At 41.9% G+C, this 20,426-nt stretch overlaps 1 protein-coding gene across 2 annotated transcripts in view; it reads right to left on the reverse strand.

The window, feature by feature from the left end:
- Positions 1-19,967, reverse strand: part of mycbp2 (MYC binding protein 2) — a 318,384-nt gene extending 298,417 nt beyond the window's left edge. For both annotated transcript variants that reach the window (XM_041843995.2, XM_041843996.2), the window contains exons 1-3: positions 19,308-19,967; positions 13,648-13,723; positions 2,712-2,927 (exon numbers count right to left, since the gene is read on the reverse strand). In XM_041843995.2, the coding sequence (XP_041699929.1) occupies positions 2,712-2,927; positions 13,648-13,723; positions 19,308-19,573 (558 nt within the window). In that variant the 5' untranslated portion in view covers positions 19,574-19,967. The remainder of the gene's footprint in view (positions 1-2,711; positions 2,928-13,647; positions 13,724-19,307) is intronic.
- Positions 19,968-20,426: the final 459 nt, after the last annotated feature.

Genomic DNA, 20,426 nt, shown 5'->3' on the forward strand with positions numbered 1-20,426 from the left:
ACTGCAGAGGTGACAGGGTAGCCTGGCGGGTATGAGCGTTGAGCCAGTAACTGGAAGCCAAAAATAAGTTGTTCTGCCCTTGAGCAAGGCAGTTAACCCCCAACAACAACTGCTCCCTGGGCGCAGATGACGTGGATGTCGATGTAGGCAGCCCATTGCACCTCTCTTGACTCAAAGGGGTTGGGTTAAATGCGGAAGACACATTTCGGTTGAATTCATTCAGTTGTGCAACTGACTAGGTATTTCCCCCCCCCCCCCATTCTGTTCAGGTCTTATGATAAACTTGGGAAAATTTATACATTTTCAATACATTTAGTGGATTCCCTAATGAGGTCAATACATTTTTTAATATTGTTGAATTCCATTTTAATGCCTGGATTCCATGAGGGCCCTAACTATCAAATGTGGACCTATTGTTCCTGCAGTGATGATTGACCATCTTCATCGAACTTTTTCATAATTTATCTGCAGAGAAACGGCAAAAAGCCTAGGCCTACCAGTAGCCTATGCAAACTATGGACCAAATGAACGGCTCTCAACGATGCGATTCGGTAGGTTACACTGACTGACGAGAGTCACTCACTAAGTGGATTTCGACTCATCGTTACCACTTACATTACATGGAACGCCCAAATACACGCATCATGCGCTCTCCCTTCTCCGTGTAAAGAAATTAGACTGCAACCAACTTCTGCACAGACAAATTGTACTGGGAGGCAGGACAGAGAGCAGACTGCGTTTCCCTGTCGTCGCTCGCTTTGTGACTAACAGGCGCCCATCTATCCTATCAATAGATCGCTAGAAGATGCATACCGTTCATTCTAGTGGGAGAGGGCTCGACGGACTAGCGATTTGAAACTTTTAAATTAAAAGTAGCCTAGTATACAGTGCTATGAAAAAGTATTTGCCCCCTTTCTAATTTTCTCTACTTTTGCATATTTGTGATACTGAATGTTATCAGATCTTCAACCAAAACCTAATATTAGATAAAGGGAACATAAGTGGACAAATAACAACAATTACATATTTATTTCATAAACAAAGTTATGCAACACCCAATTCCCCTGTGTGAAGAAGTAATTGCCCCCTTACACTCAATAACTGGTTGTGCCACCTTTAGTTGCAATGACTCCAACCAAATGCTTCCTGTAGTTGTTGATCAGTCTCTCACGTCGCTGTGGAGGAATTTTGGCCCACTCTTCCATGCAGAACTGCTTTAACTCAGTGACGTGTGGGTTTTCAAGCATGAACTGCTCGTTTCAAGTCCTGCCACAACATCTCAATTGGGATTAGGTCTGGACTTTGACTAGGCCATTCCAAAACTTCCAATTTGTTGCTTTTTAGCAATTTTCATGTAGACTTGATTGTGTGTTTTGGATCATTGTCTTGCTGCATGACCCAGCTGCGCTTCAGCTTCAGCTCACGGACGGATGGTCTGACATTCTCCTGTAGAATTCTCTGATACAGAGCAGAATTCATGGTTCCTTCTATTAAGGCAAGTCGTCCAGGTCCTGAGGCAGCAAAGCATCCCCAAACCATCACACCACCACCACCATGCTTGATCTTTGGTCTGTAAACAGCTAATTAGCCGACGGCCGGCGCAAAAAAATGCGGGGGATGCAGGACACACACGCAAACATAGACCAGCTACACACACACGCCCTCCTCTGTGTGTTGTGATATTGCTCCTGGGGACATGCCCTGTTTCAATGAGGCCACAGTGGCAAAGCAGTGACGACCAGAGAGGAACAGAGAGAAAGGGAGACATGACAGAGAGAAAACAACAAACAAGAGAAACGAGAGAGAGAGGCAGAGAGAGAGAAAAATAAAGTGAGACTCAGAGAGAGCTGAAAGAAAAAAAGATAACGAGCCAGCGACACAGCGAGTGAGAGACAGCGAGAGTGAGAGACAGCGAGAGGCAGACACGGAAAGAGAGTGAGTCAGTGAGTGAGAGATTGAGTGAGTTAGACAAGGCGGTAGCTAATCCTCACAGACCAGTGCTTTAAGCCTCTCATAGTGTTGCTATAAATTATCATGGCAGTCAAAAGGGTTCAACAACACTAACCCAGAGTAACAGAGTTCAGTGTCGGGGCGGGAACCAGAGAGCAATGGGAGATACAGGATATAGGCTACAGGGGTGAAAATTCCACTAGGTAGAGATCTATGATCAGCTTCCCCTCCCCAATCCTAACCTTTGGTGGAGAAAATGCTAAACTGACTCTAGGTCAATGTCTAGAGGCAAAGTTCACCATGCACCATATAGACTAGACTAAAATGGATAGGTATAAGGCAGGACAGATGCCCACAGTTAGGGCGCGGTATGATGTGCAACTTACTAAGGAGATCACATTACAACTTTTATTTTGCTAAATGATTATTTAGGAAAATTCAAGATGCATTTTATACTTTAGGACAATTGTGCTGGATTTAACTGATACCAATTCGTTCCATTCTTTCTGACCTTAGGAAGCTTGATGGATCAAGGGTGGTATCCAATATATTGGGATAACAGGTTGAGGACCCGAGCTAGATAGTCCGGTAAATTTGAATATTTACACGGCAACAGCAACCAATGTCTAATTGATGGCTGCTGCCACAGGGTAAATATTCAAATTTACCGGGCTATCTAGCTTTGGTCCTCAACCTGTTCTAGTCATTGTATTTCTACCCTTCCACCAACCCTGTTCCCATCTCTGTGCTTCTGAAGTTACCTTGGGCAGCTTGATGGCGGGCTCACGATACTCCTCCTCCTCCTCGCTGTCCGAGTCACCGCTCTGCACGGAGCTCCGTGAGGCCAGCGCCAGGGACGACTCCCGCTGCTGCCAGTCCAGCACGCAGTGGCGCACGTTGCAGTACACGTTGAACGCCGATGGGTTACTGTGCAGCTTGATGTCCGGCACACAGAAGGCCCCATCTAGGTTATCAGTCTGTGGAGAAAATTGAGATAAAGTTTAAGAAATACAGCCATGACTCGCAAATAAACAATTATTCATATTTATTTTCAGCAGTCAATGAATGGAGGCGTGTTGCCCCTCAAGCCTTCATCAAAAGAGAAGACAGATAGGCTAATTAGAATGCATATTCAGAGATGGCAGGCATTCTTGGAGGAAGATGTAGGCTAAGTTCTTTAGCTAACTGTAGCAGTCCAATGGAGATTGATTCTCTGTTTGGAGTAGAAGGTAGACCAGATAGTCGAGACACTACAGTAAAGCCTAAAGAGGGATATAGTGAGATATAGCCTATTCAGAGAAAATCATTCTGTGAAACTAAGCCTAATGGAATTGTCTGCGAGAAGAGGATACCATTCTCAGATTTCAGTGCGAGAAATAGGATGAAAAATGGTGAGAGGGGAAGAGAGAGCGATTCAAGTGAGAGAGCGATGATGATAAGATGAGGGACGGTAGGAGAGAGGGGAAGAGAGGAAGGCAAAGAAGAGATTATTTTATTGTGGTGTGAGCTGTAAAGGTAGGAGTGAGGACAGCCCAATAACCATTGAGGGGAGGGAGTGGCACTGTTTTAATGATTAAGGCTAAAAGAGGAGGGGAAGCGGCCATTTGGAAAGGGAAAGGGGGATACCTAGTCAGTTGTACAACGGAATGCATTCAACTGAAATGTGTCTTCCACATTTAGTGCAGGGGGCTGCCTTAATCGACATCCACGTCATCGGTGGCCGGGGAACAGTGGGTTAACTGCCTTGCTCAGGGACAGAACGACAGACTTTTACCTTGTCAGCTCGGGGATTCCACCCAGCAACCTTTCGGTTACTGGCCCAACGCTCCTACCTGCCAGGCTACCTGCCGCCCCATTTGCCTTGCAGTGATAAGAACAAGGACGTGACCGGCACACAAAGTCATCCGCCCCATCTACAATAATTTAGGATCTGTTTTGCCTCTTAGATGATAATAAATACGATCACATGGACGGGGGGGACCTGATACTAGATCAAGATGCTATAAGAATACAGGCCCTGGTCAATAATTCAAAAACGTGGCCCTCCTTTGGTTCCTTACACTGTGAATATGGCTCAGTATAAGCACTGAACGGCTTTTAAAACAATGCTAAATAACCCAGCATTGCCACCAACAGTAAGGTCAATGAGCCATTGAAATGAGGGGTTGGACAAATCTAGCTGAACGAGAAATAAGAAGTCCACCATTGCCTTTAGGCTAATGCGTGATAATAATCATTGCTACAAAATGAAGTTATGATCAATTAATTAATGAATACCACCTAAAAACCTGGATCAATGAAATCAAATTACTCTTCTTTTCATGGACCAGGGTATAGCGTTACTACGCAGTACTCCTGAGGCAACCTCCGGATGGAGAATGCTTCATGCTATTGATTGTTTTCCCCTTGACTTGCTGCATCGTCACATTTCAGGCATCGAAGCCACTGACAGACGGTGATGTCATACATTTAGGAAGGGGAGGTCATTCATTTTTGAGTGCAACACACCAGGGGGGAGGAGATATCTACTCTCCCCCCTCCCATTCTTTCCTCAGGGAGGGAACCACTCCCGTCAGAGTCGGCACAGCTACGTCATTCAACGAGGGACACTGTGCCTGTGAAGAGCACCTAGGCCTAGGAACCATTTACCACAGAAATAAGGTTATAAAACGGGCCAAACCACTACAGTGAGCTCCAAAAGTATTGGGACAGTGACACGTTTTGTTGTTTTGGCTCTGTACTCCACCACTTTGGATTGGAAATGATACAATGACTATGAGGTTAAAGTGCAGACTGTCAGCTTTAATTTGAGGGTATTTTCCTCCATATCAGGTGAACCGTTTAGAATTTACAACAGTTTTTGTACATAGTCCCCCCCATTTTAGGGGACCAAAAGTATACTTATATGGATATTAAAGTAGTAAAAAGTGTAGTTAGACATTTTTATTGTAAATAATTATAGAATACAGTATGTTTCTAAACACTTCTACATTAATGTGGATGCCACCATGATTACGGATAGTCCTGAATAAATCGTGAATAATGATGAATGAGAAAGTTAGACAAATATCATACCCCCAAGACATGCTAACCTCTAATCATTACAATAGCAGGGGAGGTTAGCATTTTCGGGGGGGTATGATATTTTTACCTCTAACTCTCTCACCGATCATTATTCACGATTCATTCAGGATTATCCTGAATTAAAATTAAAATTAAAATTAAAATTATTATCCATAATCATGGTAGCATCCACATTAATGTAGAAGTGTTTAGAAACATTCTATTTTTATTTTAAATTACTCTAAAATGTACCATTAATTTGTATTGGGCACAACCAAAACCACAACCAAACACAACCAAAACAAACATAAAATGCATCCTACAAAATGTGTAGAGTCCCAAGGTTGAAGTAGTAATTGAGTGCTGTGAATATGGGGCCAAAATACTTAACTTTCTACTACTTTAATTAACATAAGTGAATTTGTCCCAATACTTTGGGGTCCCTAAAATGGGGTTGTACAAAATGTGCTGTAATTTATAAACGGTTCACCAGATATGGATGAAAATCCCCTCAAATTAAAGCTGACAGTCTGCACTTTAACTTCATAGTCATTGTATCATTTCAAATCCAAAGTGCTGGAGTAGAGAGCCAAAACAACAAAACAATTGTCGCTTTCCCAATACTATTGGAGCTCACTGTATACAGTGCATTCGGAAAGTATTCAGACCCCTTCCCCACATTTTGTTACATTACAGCCATATTCTAAAACTGATTTTTTTAAATAATCCTCAATCTACACACAATACCCCATAATGACAAAGCGAAAACTGGTTTTCTGAAATGTCTGAAAATTTATAAAACTCGAAATTGAGCTCAAGTGCATCCTGTTTCCATTGATCATCCTTGAGATGTTTCTACAACTTGAGTGGAGTACACCTGTGGTAAATTCAATTGATTGGATATGATTTGGAAAGGCACACACCTGTCTATATAAGTTGACAGTGCATGTCAGAGCAAAAACCAAGCCATGAGGTCGAAGGAATTGGCCGTAGAGCTCCCAGACAGGATTGTGTCAAGGCACAGATCGGGGAAAGGGTACCAAAACATTTCTGCAGCATTGAAGGTCCCCATGAACACAGTGGCCTCCATCATTCTTCAATGGAAGAAGTGTGGAACCACCAAGAATCTTTCTAGAGCTGGCCGCCCGGCCAAACTGAGCAATCTGGGGAGAAGGGCCTTGGTCAGGGAGGTGACCAAGAACCCGATGGTCACTCTGACAGAGCTCCAAAATTCCTCTGTGGAGATGGGAGAACCTTCCAGAAGGACAACCATCTCTGCAGCACTCCATCAATCAGGCCTTTATGGTAGAGTGGTCAGATTGAAGCCACTCCTCAGTAAAAAGGCACATGACAGCCCACTTGGAGTTTGCCAAAAGGCACCCAAAGGACTCTCACAGACCATGAGAAACAAGATTCTCTGGTCTGATGAAACCAAGATTGAACTCTTTAGCCTGAATGCCAAACGTCACGTCAGGAGGAAACCTGGCACCATCCCTACGGTGAAGCATGGTTGTGCCAGCATCATGTGGTGGGGATGTTTTTCAGCAGCAGCGACTGGGAGACTAGTCAGGATCAAGGGAAATATGAACAGAGAAAAGCACAGAGAGATGCTTGATGAAAACCTGATCCAGAGTGTTCAGGACCTCAGACTGGGGCAAAGGTTCACCTTCCAACAGGATAACAACCCTAAGCACACAACCAAGACAACACAGGAGTGGCTTCAGGACAAGTCTCTAAATGTCCTTGAGTGGCCCAGCCAGAGCCCGGACTTGAACACGATCTAACATCTCTGGAGAGACCTGAAAATAGTTGTGCAGCGACGCTCCCCATCCAACCTGACAGAGCTTGAGAGGATCTGCAGAGAAGAATGGGAGAAACTCCCCAAATACAGGTGTGCCAAGCTTGTAGCGTCATACCCAAGAAGACTTGGATGTAATCGCTGCCAAAGGTGCTTCAACAAATTACTGATTAAAGGGTCTGAATACTTATGTAAATGTCATATTTACATTATTTTTAATAAAATTATCAAACATTTCTAAAAACCTGTTTATTCTGTGTTATTTTTGGGTATTGTGTGCATTTTAGAATAAGGCTGTACCGTAACAAAATGTGGAAAAAGTCAAGGGGTCTGAATACTTTCCGAATGCATAGGCTAAACACCAGTCAGGTTTGACAAATATAATGTAGGATCATTATTAATATTAACATCTAAAAGACTTGATTCTGTCAACATACTTGAGGCACTGTTCGTTCACCCACCTTGCAATCTGAGCGGAGGCAGACAACATTACCGTAATTGTTTAAAACCTGGACTTATTTTTCCATTTTATGAGGCATGTCTTACCATGTTCCTGAGAGAGCCATATGAGTGAGAGGTGCTTCGGGGGTATGGCGATTGGCAGCCGGGAATTATAATTATTACAATTATACTGAACAAAAATATAAAAACGCAACATGCAACAATTTCACTGAGTTATATTTCACATTAGGAAAATCTGTCAATTCAATTAATTAGGCCCTAATCTATGGATTTCACATGACCGTAGCAGAGTTTCTGTCTGGATCAAATGCCATTGTGACTTTGGCTAATATGCCTTTTTTGCCTTTGTATCGTTTTGGTATTGAGTATCATGATAGTATCGAGTATTGTGATACTAAACCTGGTATCTTAGTCAAAATTCTGTTATCGTGACAACACTAGTCACAGACATTTCCTGTTTGAGCTTCTGCTTGTAGACAGGAAGCAGAAGTATAGAGTCATGATCTGATTTGCCGAAGGGGGACGAGGGAGGGCCTTGTACGCTTGCTTGTGGGTAAAAAAAGTAACAGCGGTCTAGGACTTTAAATCGGCCGTGTTGATGGAAGTTTGGCGTCACGTTTTAAATAGGGTTAAAGCTGGCAATAAGGAAAGCAGCCTCCGTTCGTTAAGTGCCAGCTTGTTGTTTTTCTTGTCCTGAGGTGGAATATATACAGCAGTCATGGTAAGAGATGGAAACTATTTCGGGAGATAGAAGGGTCGGCATTTGACCATCAGGTATTCCAAGACAGGTGAACAATAGGTTGAGACTTCCACTGCACCAGTCAGCACACCATTTGCTGTTGATGAAGAGGCATACCCCTCCCCCTCTCAATTTTCCTGAATCTAATGTCCTGTCTGCTCGGTGAATGGAGAATCCATTGAGTTGGATAGCCATGGGGGGTATCTTGTCCAAAAGCCATGTTTTAGAAAAGCTGAGAATATTGCAGTTACGAGAGTCCCGTTAATAGCAAATCTGCGATCGGAGGTCATCCATCTTACTATCAAGCCAATGGAAGAGAGGGAAGAGGTGGCCGGTTTTCCTTTCACCTTAATCTCGCCATGGGCTTCCCTCTCCTGCCTCTTTTCCGCAGGCATTTCCTCTTGGATAGCCCAAAAATTGGGTCGGAATGACAAAGAGCCCAGGGCAGAATGGTCGAAGTTGAAGCCTGAATTTGTTAGCAACTGCCGATCTGATGTTCAAAAGTTATTGTCGATCATAAGAAATTATAGTGGATACATTTCATGCAACAACAAAAAAATAAAAAGGTAAATGCCAAAATAATCACAAAATAGCAAAGTTGGGTCGGAGCTCCCAAGACGGCAGCCATACAGTACGGTGCCATCTTCTTAAGTAAAAAGCATCAGGAAGACTAGGCTATATTCAACCCCCTACCCTGACCCACATGTCTTGCAGGGGTGGATTTTCTCACTGCTGCAAATTGAATAAAAAATACATGTATTCATATATTTTTCCATGTCCATATTGCCCATGAGCTTCTAGTAGATAGACCATATGGTTCAATAGAACATATCCTAATAACTGAAAAAAGCATATGGTTCAAGAGAAAATAGCCTAATAACTGAAAAAAGCATATGGTTCAAGAGAAAATAGCCTAATAACTGAAAATGGCATTAGATGTTTTTTTCAGTTAAGGCTATTTTCTCTTGAACCATATGGTGTATCTACTAGAAACTCATGGACATTATGCACACATATGCAACAATGCCATTATTTTCAATGAACTCTGCAACTCCTCCAACTATTGACTTTTCTTCATAACTGCCACCAGTTTAACGGCAAAACATTGACAACAAATATATAGACATAAAAAAGATAATATATTTTACATTTTAGTCATTTAGCAGACGCTCTTATCCAGAGTGACTTACAGTTAGTGAGTGCATACATTTCTTATTTTTTTATACTGGCCCCCCGTGGGAATCGAACCCACAACCATGGCGTTGCAAAAGCCATGCTCTACCAACTGAGCTACACGGGATATTTAATGCTGAAACCATCATTACAACACCAATGGTATTCACTAAGTTGATGGTTTATATTTAGGATAATGTTTTACAGCTTTGTAAGTATTTGTTTATTTTAAAGACGTATGAAATCATTTAATATATTTTACATGTAATAAGGCACAGCAGGCCAGAGATAAAACACCTGTCATAATATGAAGTACCAAAAAGGGCCACTAGGTGTGTTGTGATCGATGACATAAAATCCTTGAAAGATACCAAAATTCTGGTAGTTTACTGGTAAACTTTGAAAGTTTCCAGTAAAATACCCTCCGTTTGCAACCCTACCTAGCCCTCACTAAAAGCTCTACTCGGTCTTACAGGACAGAGTCAATAAGAGCACTTCAGCCTGCATTGAATACTAGCCTATTCATGTCAGTAAAATTATGTTCAGCAGAATTTTTATGAAATTGACAAAACACATTTAGCCTAATTATTGAATCTTCTATTACAACATCTTGGCCTATGACCAGTCATATGCTAGTTGTTAGGTCTGGGTCACAATCACAACCACACCAATAAAAACTCAGACATTACATACATAGCATAGCCTAGTTCTAGCTAAACAGAGCCTAGGCCTACATCTGCCCACAGAATACGACCCATCATCAGCTGTGGAGAAACAGAGGCTGGAACCCTAATCCCTACATACAGTCGTGGTCAGAAGTTTTGAGAATGACACAAATATTAATTTTCACAAAGTCTGCTGCCTCAGTTTTTATGATGGCAATTTGCATATACTCCAGAATGTTATCAAGTGATAAGATGAATAGCAATTAATAGTCCCTCTTTGCCATGAAAATGAACTTAATCCCAAAAAAACATTTCCACTGCATTTTAGCCCTGCCACAAAGGGACCAGCTGACATCATGTCAGTGATTCTCTCGTTAACACAGGTGAGAGTGTTGACGAGGACAAGGCTGGAGATCACTCTGTCATGCTGATTGAGTTAGAATAACAGACTGGAAGCTTAAAAAAGGAGGGTGGTGCTTGAAATTATTGTTCTTCCTCTGTTAACCATGGTTACCTGCAAGGAAACGCGTGCCGTCATCATTGCGTTGCACAAAAAGGGCTTCACAGGCAAGGATATTGCTGCTAGTAAGATTGCACCTAAATCAACCATTTATCGGATCATCAATAACTTCAAGGAGAGAGGTTCAATTGTTGTGAAGGCGGCTTCAGCGCACCCAAGAAAGTCCAGCAAGCGCCAGGACCGTCTCCTAAAGTTGATTCAGTTGCGCGATCGGGGCACCACCAGTGCAGAGCTTGCTCAGGAATGGCAGCAGGCAGGTGTGAGTGCATCTGCACGCACAGTGAGGCAAATACTTTTGGAGGATGGCCTGGTGTCAAGAAGGGCAGCGAGGAAGCCACTTCTCTCCAGGAAAAACATCAGGGACAGACTGATATTCTGCAAAAGGTACAGGGATTGGAGTGCTGAGAACTGGGGTAAAGTCATTTTCTCTGATGAATCCCCTTTAAGATTGTTTGGCGCATCCAGAAAAAAGCTTGTCCGGAGAAGACAAGGTGAGCGCTACCATCAGTCTTGTGTCATGCCAACAGTAAAGCATCCTGAGACCATTCATGTGTGGGGTTGCTTCTCAGCCAAGGGAGTGGGCTCACTCACAATTTTGCCTAAGAACACAGCCATGAATAAAGAATGGTACCAACACATCCTCCGAGAGCAACTTCTCCCAACCATCCAAGAACAGGTTGGTGACGAACAATGCCTTTTCCAGCATGATGGAGCACCTTGCCATAAGGCAAAAGTGATAACTAAGTGGCTCGGGGAACAAACCATTGACATTTTGGGTCCATGGCCAGGAAACTCCCCAGACCTTAATCCCATTGAGAGCTTGTGGTCAATCCAAGCATTGATTATACAAGAATCGGCTGCCATCAGTCAGGATGTGGCCCAGAAGTTAATTGACAGCATGCCAGGGCGAATTGCAAAGCTCTTGAAAAAGAAGGGTCAACACTGCAAATATTGACCCTTTGCATAAACTTAATGTAATTGTCAATAAAAGCCTTTGACACTTATGGAATGCTTGTAATTATACTTCAGTATACCATAGTAACATCTGACAAAAATATCTAAAAACACTGAAGCAGCAAACTTTGTGAAGACCAATACTTGTGTCATTCTCAAAACTTTTGACCACAACTGTACACTATAGGCCCCTTTTCAGTACATGACACACATTGGATGTAGAAAAAAAGCAGGAAGTCCCCCATTGTCAGTCAGCGCCACCGAAGAAACATTCAAAGGTTGTTGTAACCAGTGCCCTATATTTTGGGGTTGTAATACGCTTAACAATGTTGTTTTGATTATTGCTTGAACAAATCGCTACGATTATATTTGGTTGTGATCTTTGCAAAATACCTATTTTGGATGCGGCAGTTGTCAGCTAAAATGCTAACGCTAATTGACATTGACTGCAGCTACTCTTCCTGGGGTCTGGCAGTTATACAATTTTAAAAACATTACAATAGCAAATCTAGCCAGAGCCATTTTACTGGTTGAAGTGTTTAAGTATAATGCAGTTGATTTGTGATGAAAGACATAAAGCAGGACATTCATACGAACCTTAAAATACAATTATAGCAAGAAGTAGTGTGAAATGCACTCAAGCTAAATGTAAATGGAGGCTTTTTTTGCTGGCGATCTGAGAACTCCCGTGTTCTGCAACCAAATTGCTTACATCGCCCTTGTGCCTCAGAAAGGGGTCTATATAGGGAATAGGGTGCCATTTGAGAGAGATTAAATCTGCTTATTTCTGCTGCAAATCAAATTGGAGACAGAAAATGACCCCAAAGTATCCAAGATGGCTATGGTGATGATATGGAATGCAGTTTGGCTGGCTGAGGTGATGGGCAAGCCTCTTCAGCCACTAAGCACAGTACAATAAGGAATAGCATATGTAATGTATGCAAATTAGTCTGCAATCCAAATCCATGGCTAACAATTGCTGTTGCATTGCCTTTACAGCGGCAGAGGCAATGCAGAGAAGAAGTGCAATACAGCATGTCGTGTGTTCTGAATTATTTGAACGGTCAGCTTAGTCCAGCATGTAGGCTAATAGAACATGCGGATGTCAACGTGAAAAATCAAGTAGGCCTCAAGTCCCAAAGATAAATCCTATCACACCTGATTGAGTCATGGTGATGATGATTGTAATTGTAAGGGACCAGAGCTGCTGGGTTGTGTTTATTAGCCATCAAAAACAGACGGATACAGGGTTTGTCCAATAAACTCATTTTTGTTTTCGGTTGCAAAAGTTGTAAAATGTTGTAGGACAAAATTAACATGACCCTTTTGCTGACAGCAGCTGGTGACAGGACTCAGGAGTTGCACCCTTAAAATGTTAGGCCTAGTAGATAGGCTATTTCATGTGGAATTATATTTGACAACTTTCCATTAAGCGGACCGGATTCCATTTGGGGGCCTGACCAAATCAGAATTATTTACTGGCATCTCTAAGATAGTGTCCCAAATGGCACACTATTCCCTATACCAGGACTCTCCAATACTGTTCCTGGAGAGCTACCCTCCTGTAGGTTTTCGCTCCAACCCCAGTTATAACTAATCTGATTCAGTTGATCAACTTGCTAATTATTAGAATTAGGTGTGCTAGATTAGGGCTAGCTCTCTAGGAACAGGGTTGGAGAGCCCTGTCCTATACTGTATACAGTGCACTACTTTTCACCAGAGCCCTATGGGCCCTGGTAAGAAGTAGTGCACTATGTAGGGAACAGGGTGCCATTTGGGACACACACCAAGTGTCACTTTGTGCACTACGACACGCTGCACAGACCATGTTCGCAGTGCTCAACTACTCAATACGCTGATGTTTTGTTGGGGTGTTGCCCTTGGGCATAAATAACTAAGAGAGTTATTCCTAGCCCTGCGCAGACAGAGACACACACAGGAAAGATTCACAGCACAGGTCAGGAGATGGCAGGCTGGCAACGGTTTCTGTGGAGATGTGGAACACATAGGTCGCTCAGCAACAGCTCCATCATGCCCAAGCCAGACCCACTCCCATTCCTACCTCATCCTCCTTCTTTTAGCTACTCCTCCTGGTGTGTGGAAGTTGGAGCCCTGGCAGTTGGTCAACTCAGCTAAATAAAACTGTGTTCCTGGCACCCAGCTTAAATAATGTATTTTCTTCTCAGCTTGAGACTTCAAATAGGCTACTCCAACATTCTTTGATCAAAAAGAACGAGAGGAAAGAAACTATTGGATTATTCTGAAAAAAGTGAGTAACTCACAAGGAAAGAAAGGTCCCTCTTGTACCAATAAAATCTCTTACCTTGGTTCTTGTTTTGACTTTTGACTTGACCTTTTGCCGCCGTTTCAGCTTCTTCTTGCTCAAAGCTTTCTTTCCTCTGAAACACATTGTGAATTCATTAGCTATTTCAGTAACATTTGAGCCTAGAGCCTATCACAGCAATGTCTAATCAATATGGTAACACTTTCACCAAAAGAGTGATGGTAATGGCCAGATTGCTGACCGACCAAACGCCCTGGGGCCACAACCTCCAAGGGCCTCCATACAAAAACAAACATTTAAATAATATATATATATATATATATACACACAGTGCATTCGAAAAGTACCCCTTGAATTTCTCCACATTTTGTTACATCACAGCCTTTTTATAAATCTGATTGAATTATTTTTTTTCCCTCAGAAATCTACACACAATACCCCATAATGACAAAGCGAAAACAGGTTTAGAAATGTTTGCACATGTATAAAAAAACAAACAGAAATACCTTATTTACATACAGTACAAGTCAAAAGTTTGGACACACCTACTCATTCAAGGTTTTATTTTATTTTATTTTTATATTTAATACATTGTAGAATAATAGTGAAGACATCAAAACTATGAAATAACACATATGGAATCATGAGGTAACCAAACATTTTTTTTACCAACCTAAATATATTTTAGATTTGAGATTCTTCAAATAGCCACGCTTTGCCTTGATGACACCTTTGCACACTCTTCGCATTTTCTCAACCAGCTTCATGAGGTAGTCATCTGGAATGGATTTCAATTAACAGGTGTGCCTTGTTAAAAGTTAATTTGTGGAATTTCTTTCCTTCTTAATGCGTTTGAGGCAATCAGTTGTGTTGTGACAAGGTAGGGAGGGTAATACAGAAGAAAGCACTATTTGGTAAAAGACCAAGTCCATATTATATCAAGAATAGCTCAAATAAGCAAAGAGAAAACGACAGTCCATCATTACTTTAAGACAGGTCAGTCATTCCAAAAAATGTCAAGAACTTTGAAAGTTTCTTCAAGTGCAGTCGCAAAAACCATCAAGTGCTATGATGAAACTGGCTCTCATGAGGACCAACACAGGAATGGAAGATCCAGAGTTACCTCTGCTGCAGAGGATACATTTATTAGAGTTACCAGCCTCAGAAATTGCAGCCCAAATAAATGCTTCACAAAGTTCAAGTAACAGACACACATCTCAACATCAACTGTTCAGAGGGGACTGTGTGATTCAGGCCTTCATGGTCGAATTGCTGCGAAGAAACCACTACTAAAGGACACCAATAAGAAGAAGAGACCTGCTTGGATCAAGAAACACGAGCAATGGACTTTAGACCGGTGGAAATGTGTCCTTTGGTCTGGAGTCCAAGTTTGAGATTTTTGGTTCCAACCGCCGTGTCTTTGTGAAACGCGGTGTGGGTGAACGGATGATCTCCGCAATTGTATTTCCCACCGTAATGCATGGAGGTGGTGGTGTTATGGTGCTTTGCTGGTGACACGGTCTGTGATTTATTTAGAATTCAAGGCACACTTAACCAGCATGGCTACCACAGCATTCTACAGCGATACACCATCCCATCTGGTTTGGGCTTAGTGGGACTATCATTTGTTTATCAACAGGACAATGACCCAACACACCTCCAGGCTGTGTAAGGGCTATTTGACCAAGTAGAGTGATGGAGTGCTGCATCAGATGACCTGGCCTCCACAATTCCCTTACCTCAACCCAATTGAGATGGTTTGGGATGAGTCTGACCGCAGAGTGAAGGAAAAGCAGCCAACAAGTGCACAGCATATGTGGGAACTCCTTCCAGACTGTTGGAAAAGCATTCCAGGTGAAGCTGGTTGAGAGAATGCCAAGAGCGTGCAAAGCTGTCAAGGCAAAAGGGTGGCTATTTGAAGAATCTTAAATATATAATATATTTTGATTGATTTAACACTTTTTGGTTTACTACATGATTCCATATGTGTTATTTCATAGTTGTGATGTCTTCACTATCATTCCACAATGTAAAAAATAGTAAAAATAAAGAAAAACCCTTGAATGAGTAGGCGTCCAAACTTTTGACTGGTATTGTAAGTATTCACACCCTTTGCTATGACACTCGAAATTGAGCTCAGGTGCATCCTGTTTCCATTGATCATCCTTGAGATGTTTCTACAACATAAATGGAGTACACCTGTGGTAAATTCGGTTGATTGGACATGATTTGGAACGGCACACACCTGTCTATTTAAGGTCCCACAGTTGACGAGACAGGATTGTGTCGAGGCACAGATCTGGGGAAGGGTACCAAAACATTTCTGCAGCATTGAAGGTCCACGAACACAGTGACCTCCATCGTTCTTAAATGGAAGAAGTTTGGAACCACCAAGAATCTTACTAGATCTGGCCGCCCGGCCAAACTGAGCAATCGGGGGAGAAGGGCCTTGGTCAGGGAGGTGACCAAGAACCCAATGGTCATTCTGACAGATCTCCAGAGTTCCTCTGTGGAGATGGTTGTCCTTCTGGAAGGTTCTCCCATCTCTGCAGCACTCCACCAATCAGGCCTTTATCGTAGTGGCCAGACGAAAGCCACTCCTCAGTAAAAGGCACATGACAGCCACTTGGAGTTTGCCAAAAGGCACCTAAAGGAATCTCAGACCATGTGAAACAAGATCTCTGGTCTGATGAAACCAAGATTGAACTCTTTGGCCTGAATGCCAAGCGTCACGTCTGGAGGAAGCACGGTGGTGGCAGCGTCATGCTGTTGGGATGTTTTTCAGCGGCAGGCTCTGGGAGACTAGTCAGGGTCGATGGAAAGATGAACGGAGCAAAGTACAGAGAGATCCTTGATGGAAACCTGCTGCAGAGCACTCAGGACCTCAGACTGGGTTCACCTTCCAACAGGACAACAACCCTAATCACACAGTCAAGACAACGCAGGAGTGGCTTCGGGACAAGTCTCTGAATGTCCTTGAGTGGCCCAGCCAGAGCCCGGACTTGAACCTGATCGAACATCTCTGGAGAGACCTGAAAAGAACTGTGCAGCAACGCTCCCCATCCAACCTGACAGAGCTTGAGAGCATCTGCAGAGAAGGGAGAAACTCCCCAAATACAGGTGTGCCAAGCTTGTAGCGTCATACCCAAGAAGACTTGAGGCTGTAATCGCTGCCAAAGGTGCTTCAACAAAGTACTGAGTAAAGGGACTGAATACTTATGTAAATGTAATTGTTTTATTTTTAATACATTTGCTAAAATGTCTAAACCTGTTTTTGCTTTGTCATTATAGGGTAGTGTGTGTAGATTGAGGGGGGAAAACAATTTAATCCATTTTAGAATAAGTTTGTAACTTAACAAAATGTGGAAAAGGTCAAGGGGTCTGAATACTTTCCGAATGCACTTTATAATCCCAGATAAGGCCACCCTTTATTTCTCTGAGAAAAAAAGTGCTGGCTGCGTTTGCCAGGGTCATGTCTAGACGGGACACAGCTTTTGTCAAATTGTCATCAAAAGTAGATTGTTTTGCATTTTAGCTAACCTTTTTCCTAACCTTAACCAACGTCTCCTAACCTGCTACATTAATTATCCTTACCTGCTGCATTAGTTCTCCTAAACCTTCTATGAAAAGTCAATTTTGGCAAAAGCTGTATCCCTTATAGACAATACAATTTGCAAGGGAAGGGCTGCTACTACAGCCCTGTGAATTTGGGCCCACACACGCCATAGAATTTGTAATTTGAATACTAGAATGGGAACAAACATTCTTATGATGGGATAAAGGTCAGAGATTTGTCAGGGAGTTGGTCAACCATGGTTTGCCAAAGTTGTAATAAGCTATTGTGTAAAATAATGAATTTGAAGAATTTATCTGAACTGTATGTTTGTTAGCTAGCTAACCAGACTATTTTAGAGGATTGATTCCTTACATTTCTTTAATTTAAAAAAAGGTGCTATATACAGAAATCGCTACTCCATTTCCTGGTTGCTAAAATTCTAAGTTTGCCTAATTTCAGTTTATGACAAAACAAGCAAGTGTAGAGAATTATTGTACCATCTAAACCGCTGTGAAATATATTTTCAATAACCAAAAATATTGTATTTTCAGCTGTTAGAAGTTGGTGTATAAAACCGTAAGATGCAAAAACGACACTTAAGCACGGGAAGCATAGAAATAGCGCACATAGAACAGATCTACCGCTTCTTAGACTTGCGTTCAATGAGAATGAGATCTATAACTCACATTTCTATCTGAATTTCATCGGTCGCCCAAAAAGTTACATATTGCAGCTTTAACTGCTAATATGCCAACATTACATTCAAACAATGCAGTCAATCCACAATATAGATCTTCATGGGTCCACCAGCTGTAGCTACATAGACCCGAAATCCTAGGACAATCTAACAGGACCCGCCCGGACCAGTTAGAATTTCAGACCCGAACCCGGTCTCGGATATATTGGGTCCACACGGATCCGCAAAGACCTCTAATACACAGCCATACACTGGCTGAAATCAGTGGATATTAAGACTTAAACAAGTTGTAAAAGCAAGAAGTACTGATACTGTATTATATAGTAGCATTCACAGCTTTCCAAGAAAACCAAAATGTAGAAAGTTATGGTCTGTTTACATATATTTTAGAGGCTATTTATACAGAAGATTTGTATAAACTATTTATAATTACATGACAATATCTTTGGTTGACAATAATTATATTACACAATTTCTGATATATTACATGCCTTTTATTTTCCTGCATAAGTAAAATCAGGATTATGCCCTTACTGCCACTCATTGCAATTGGACTGGTTTGGATTTCTGCCTTACCAATATGGCTGCAATTTTCAACCCCATTCTCGAATTTTGAGGGTTTATGACTAAATAGAAACTAAGTAGGATCTATACCAGACACATTGTTCGATCCATGCTAGCTAGGTACTTAACTACGTGAGATGTCAAAAATCAAGCAGCTACTGACATCATTATTTGTTTATGTTTACCTGCCGAATGTATAGACTAGTTCGGTAACTACACATATTAACCAACATGCATTGATCATACGAAGAGTAACGTTATCTGACGTTAGCTGGCAAGCCTGTATACTGCATTGCGTAAAAAATTACCAAAAACGCAACTAGCGAGGATAGCTAACGTTAGCTAGCTATGCTAAATAGCGGGCTAGCTAATTAGATTAGGTAGCTAGCTACCCATTACTAGTTAACGTTAGTTAGCTAGTAAGTTACCGATATAACCTAGTAACATAATTGACGGGTATCTGCCTGTGCGTACATAAGCCTATTCAAAACGAACCTACCCCACAGTAAAATTATTATGACTGGACACTAACGTTAACGTCACTCGTAGCTATCATGTGGCCAGTTAGCTGCTAAACTGCTAAGTGTTGGATAGCTATCTAACGTTAGCTGTCAAAGTTAGCCACCTTGCTAGCAACCTAGTTAGGGAAGTTAGCCTGGCTAACTGGATATTAGCCGATTAAACATAACTCTACGATTTACGATGGATTTCCCATCGTAAATCGTTGAGTTTAGTAGGCTAACTGGATATGTGCGCATGCAGTCAAACAGTATTGGTGATGTGACAAACCCTGCAGGTAGTTGGGCTAATTCGCAAGCTAGCTACAAAGGCTAGCCAGCTTTGTCAGACGAGTCTGCAATTTCTAATTTTCACCCAACATACCTTCCTTGGTTTATCCCTTGCTCTTTGTCATTGATAGCCGTGGTATAAATCCTCCTGTATCTTTCCGCCAAAGCTCGCCCAGAGAGTAGAAGCTGGTACCGACTTCGGCAATCCGACTGGGTTCCCGGTGTTTGACACGAACCCATACCCGACCCAATGGAGGAGAAATCGTCTCCAACTCCAGAAATGACCCTGATGCCTAGCCCCATCGAAGGCGATGTGGATGGCAGAATCCCTCCACCGGCTGCAGCAGCAGCACACATCATCGTTTTGGAGAACAATGCATATATAACATTAAAAATATAACAGCTAGTTTGCAATTATATCTCAACGGTCATTATAAAAGCCTACACCTCACGTCATTTATCCATCCTGAAATGCATTAACAGCAGAATTGTTACATCCCAGTGTATCTCCTAAAAACGGAAAAAATGTAGCCCGCGCGATGCAACTGCGAAATAGTCTTCTAATTTCAGAGCGTCGAATCGGTCCTTGTTTCCCGGAATTCCGAATCTCAGACCATATCGTTTTTTAATTTTGGATTAAGCAAAGAATCTCTTTCAAAAATGTGTCATGTCGCCTTTTGTTCGAGTTTCTTCCTTGTGTATTTCTTCACCCCGAATTGGCAGCACCGTCAGTTGTGCTGCCATTTTAGCTTCATCATCCTTCCCTGCTCGTCGTTTCGCTGTCAAGCATGCTGGGATACATTTCCATGCACATAATACTGTATTAGTAGTAGTAATTATGTTATTCTAGGATACTTTGTAACTGCATATTGGAATATCATTCTTCCTATTTCCATTTCCCGATAAAAAATTACAGTGTTTTGTAACAGGAAATAATTCCGTTTTTATAAATATGTAGCTAGTTATTCTTTTGAAAACATACAAATACAAGACTTTCACTCAAGGACAATGCAATGTCTAACATATACGAATCAAGGTAGGCCTATATAGTCTGCTTTTGAATCCATTCATGTTTTTTTGTTTTGTTTTCTGGCTTGGCCTTAATTTTAAGGATACGGTCAGTAACCATGGCAACAGCATCAAATAGGAAATAATTAGCTACTTATTTACATTTACATTTTAGTCATTTAGCAGACGCTCTTATCCAGAGCCA

The sequence above is a fragment of the Coregonus clupeaformis genome, chromosome 23 (assembly GCF_020615455.1).
Source record: "Coregonus clupeaformis isolate EN_2021a chromosome 23, ASM2061545v1, whole genome shotgun sequence".
NCBI lineage: Eukaryota > Metazoa > Chordata > Actinopteri > Salmoniformes > Salmonidae > Coregonus > Coregonus clupeaformis.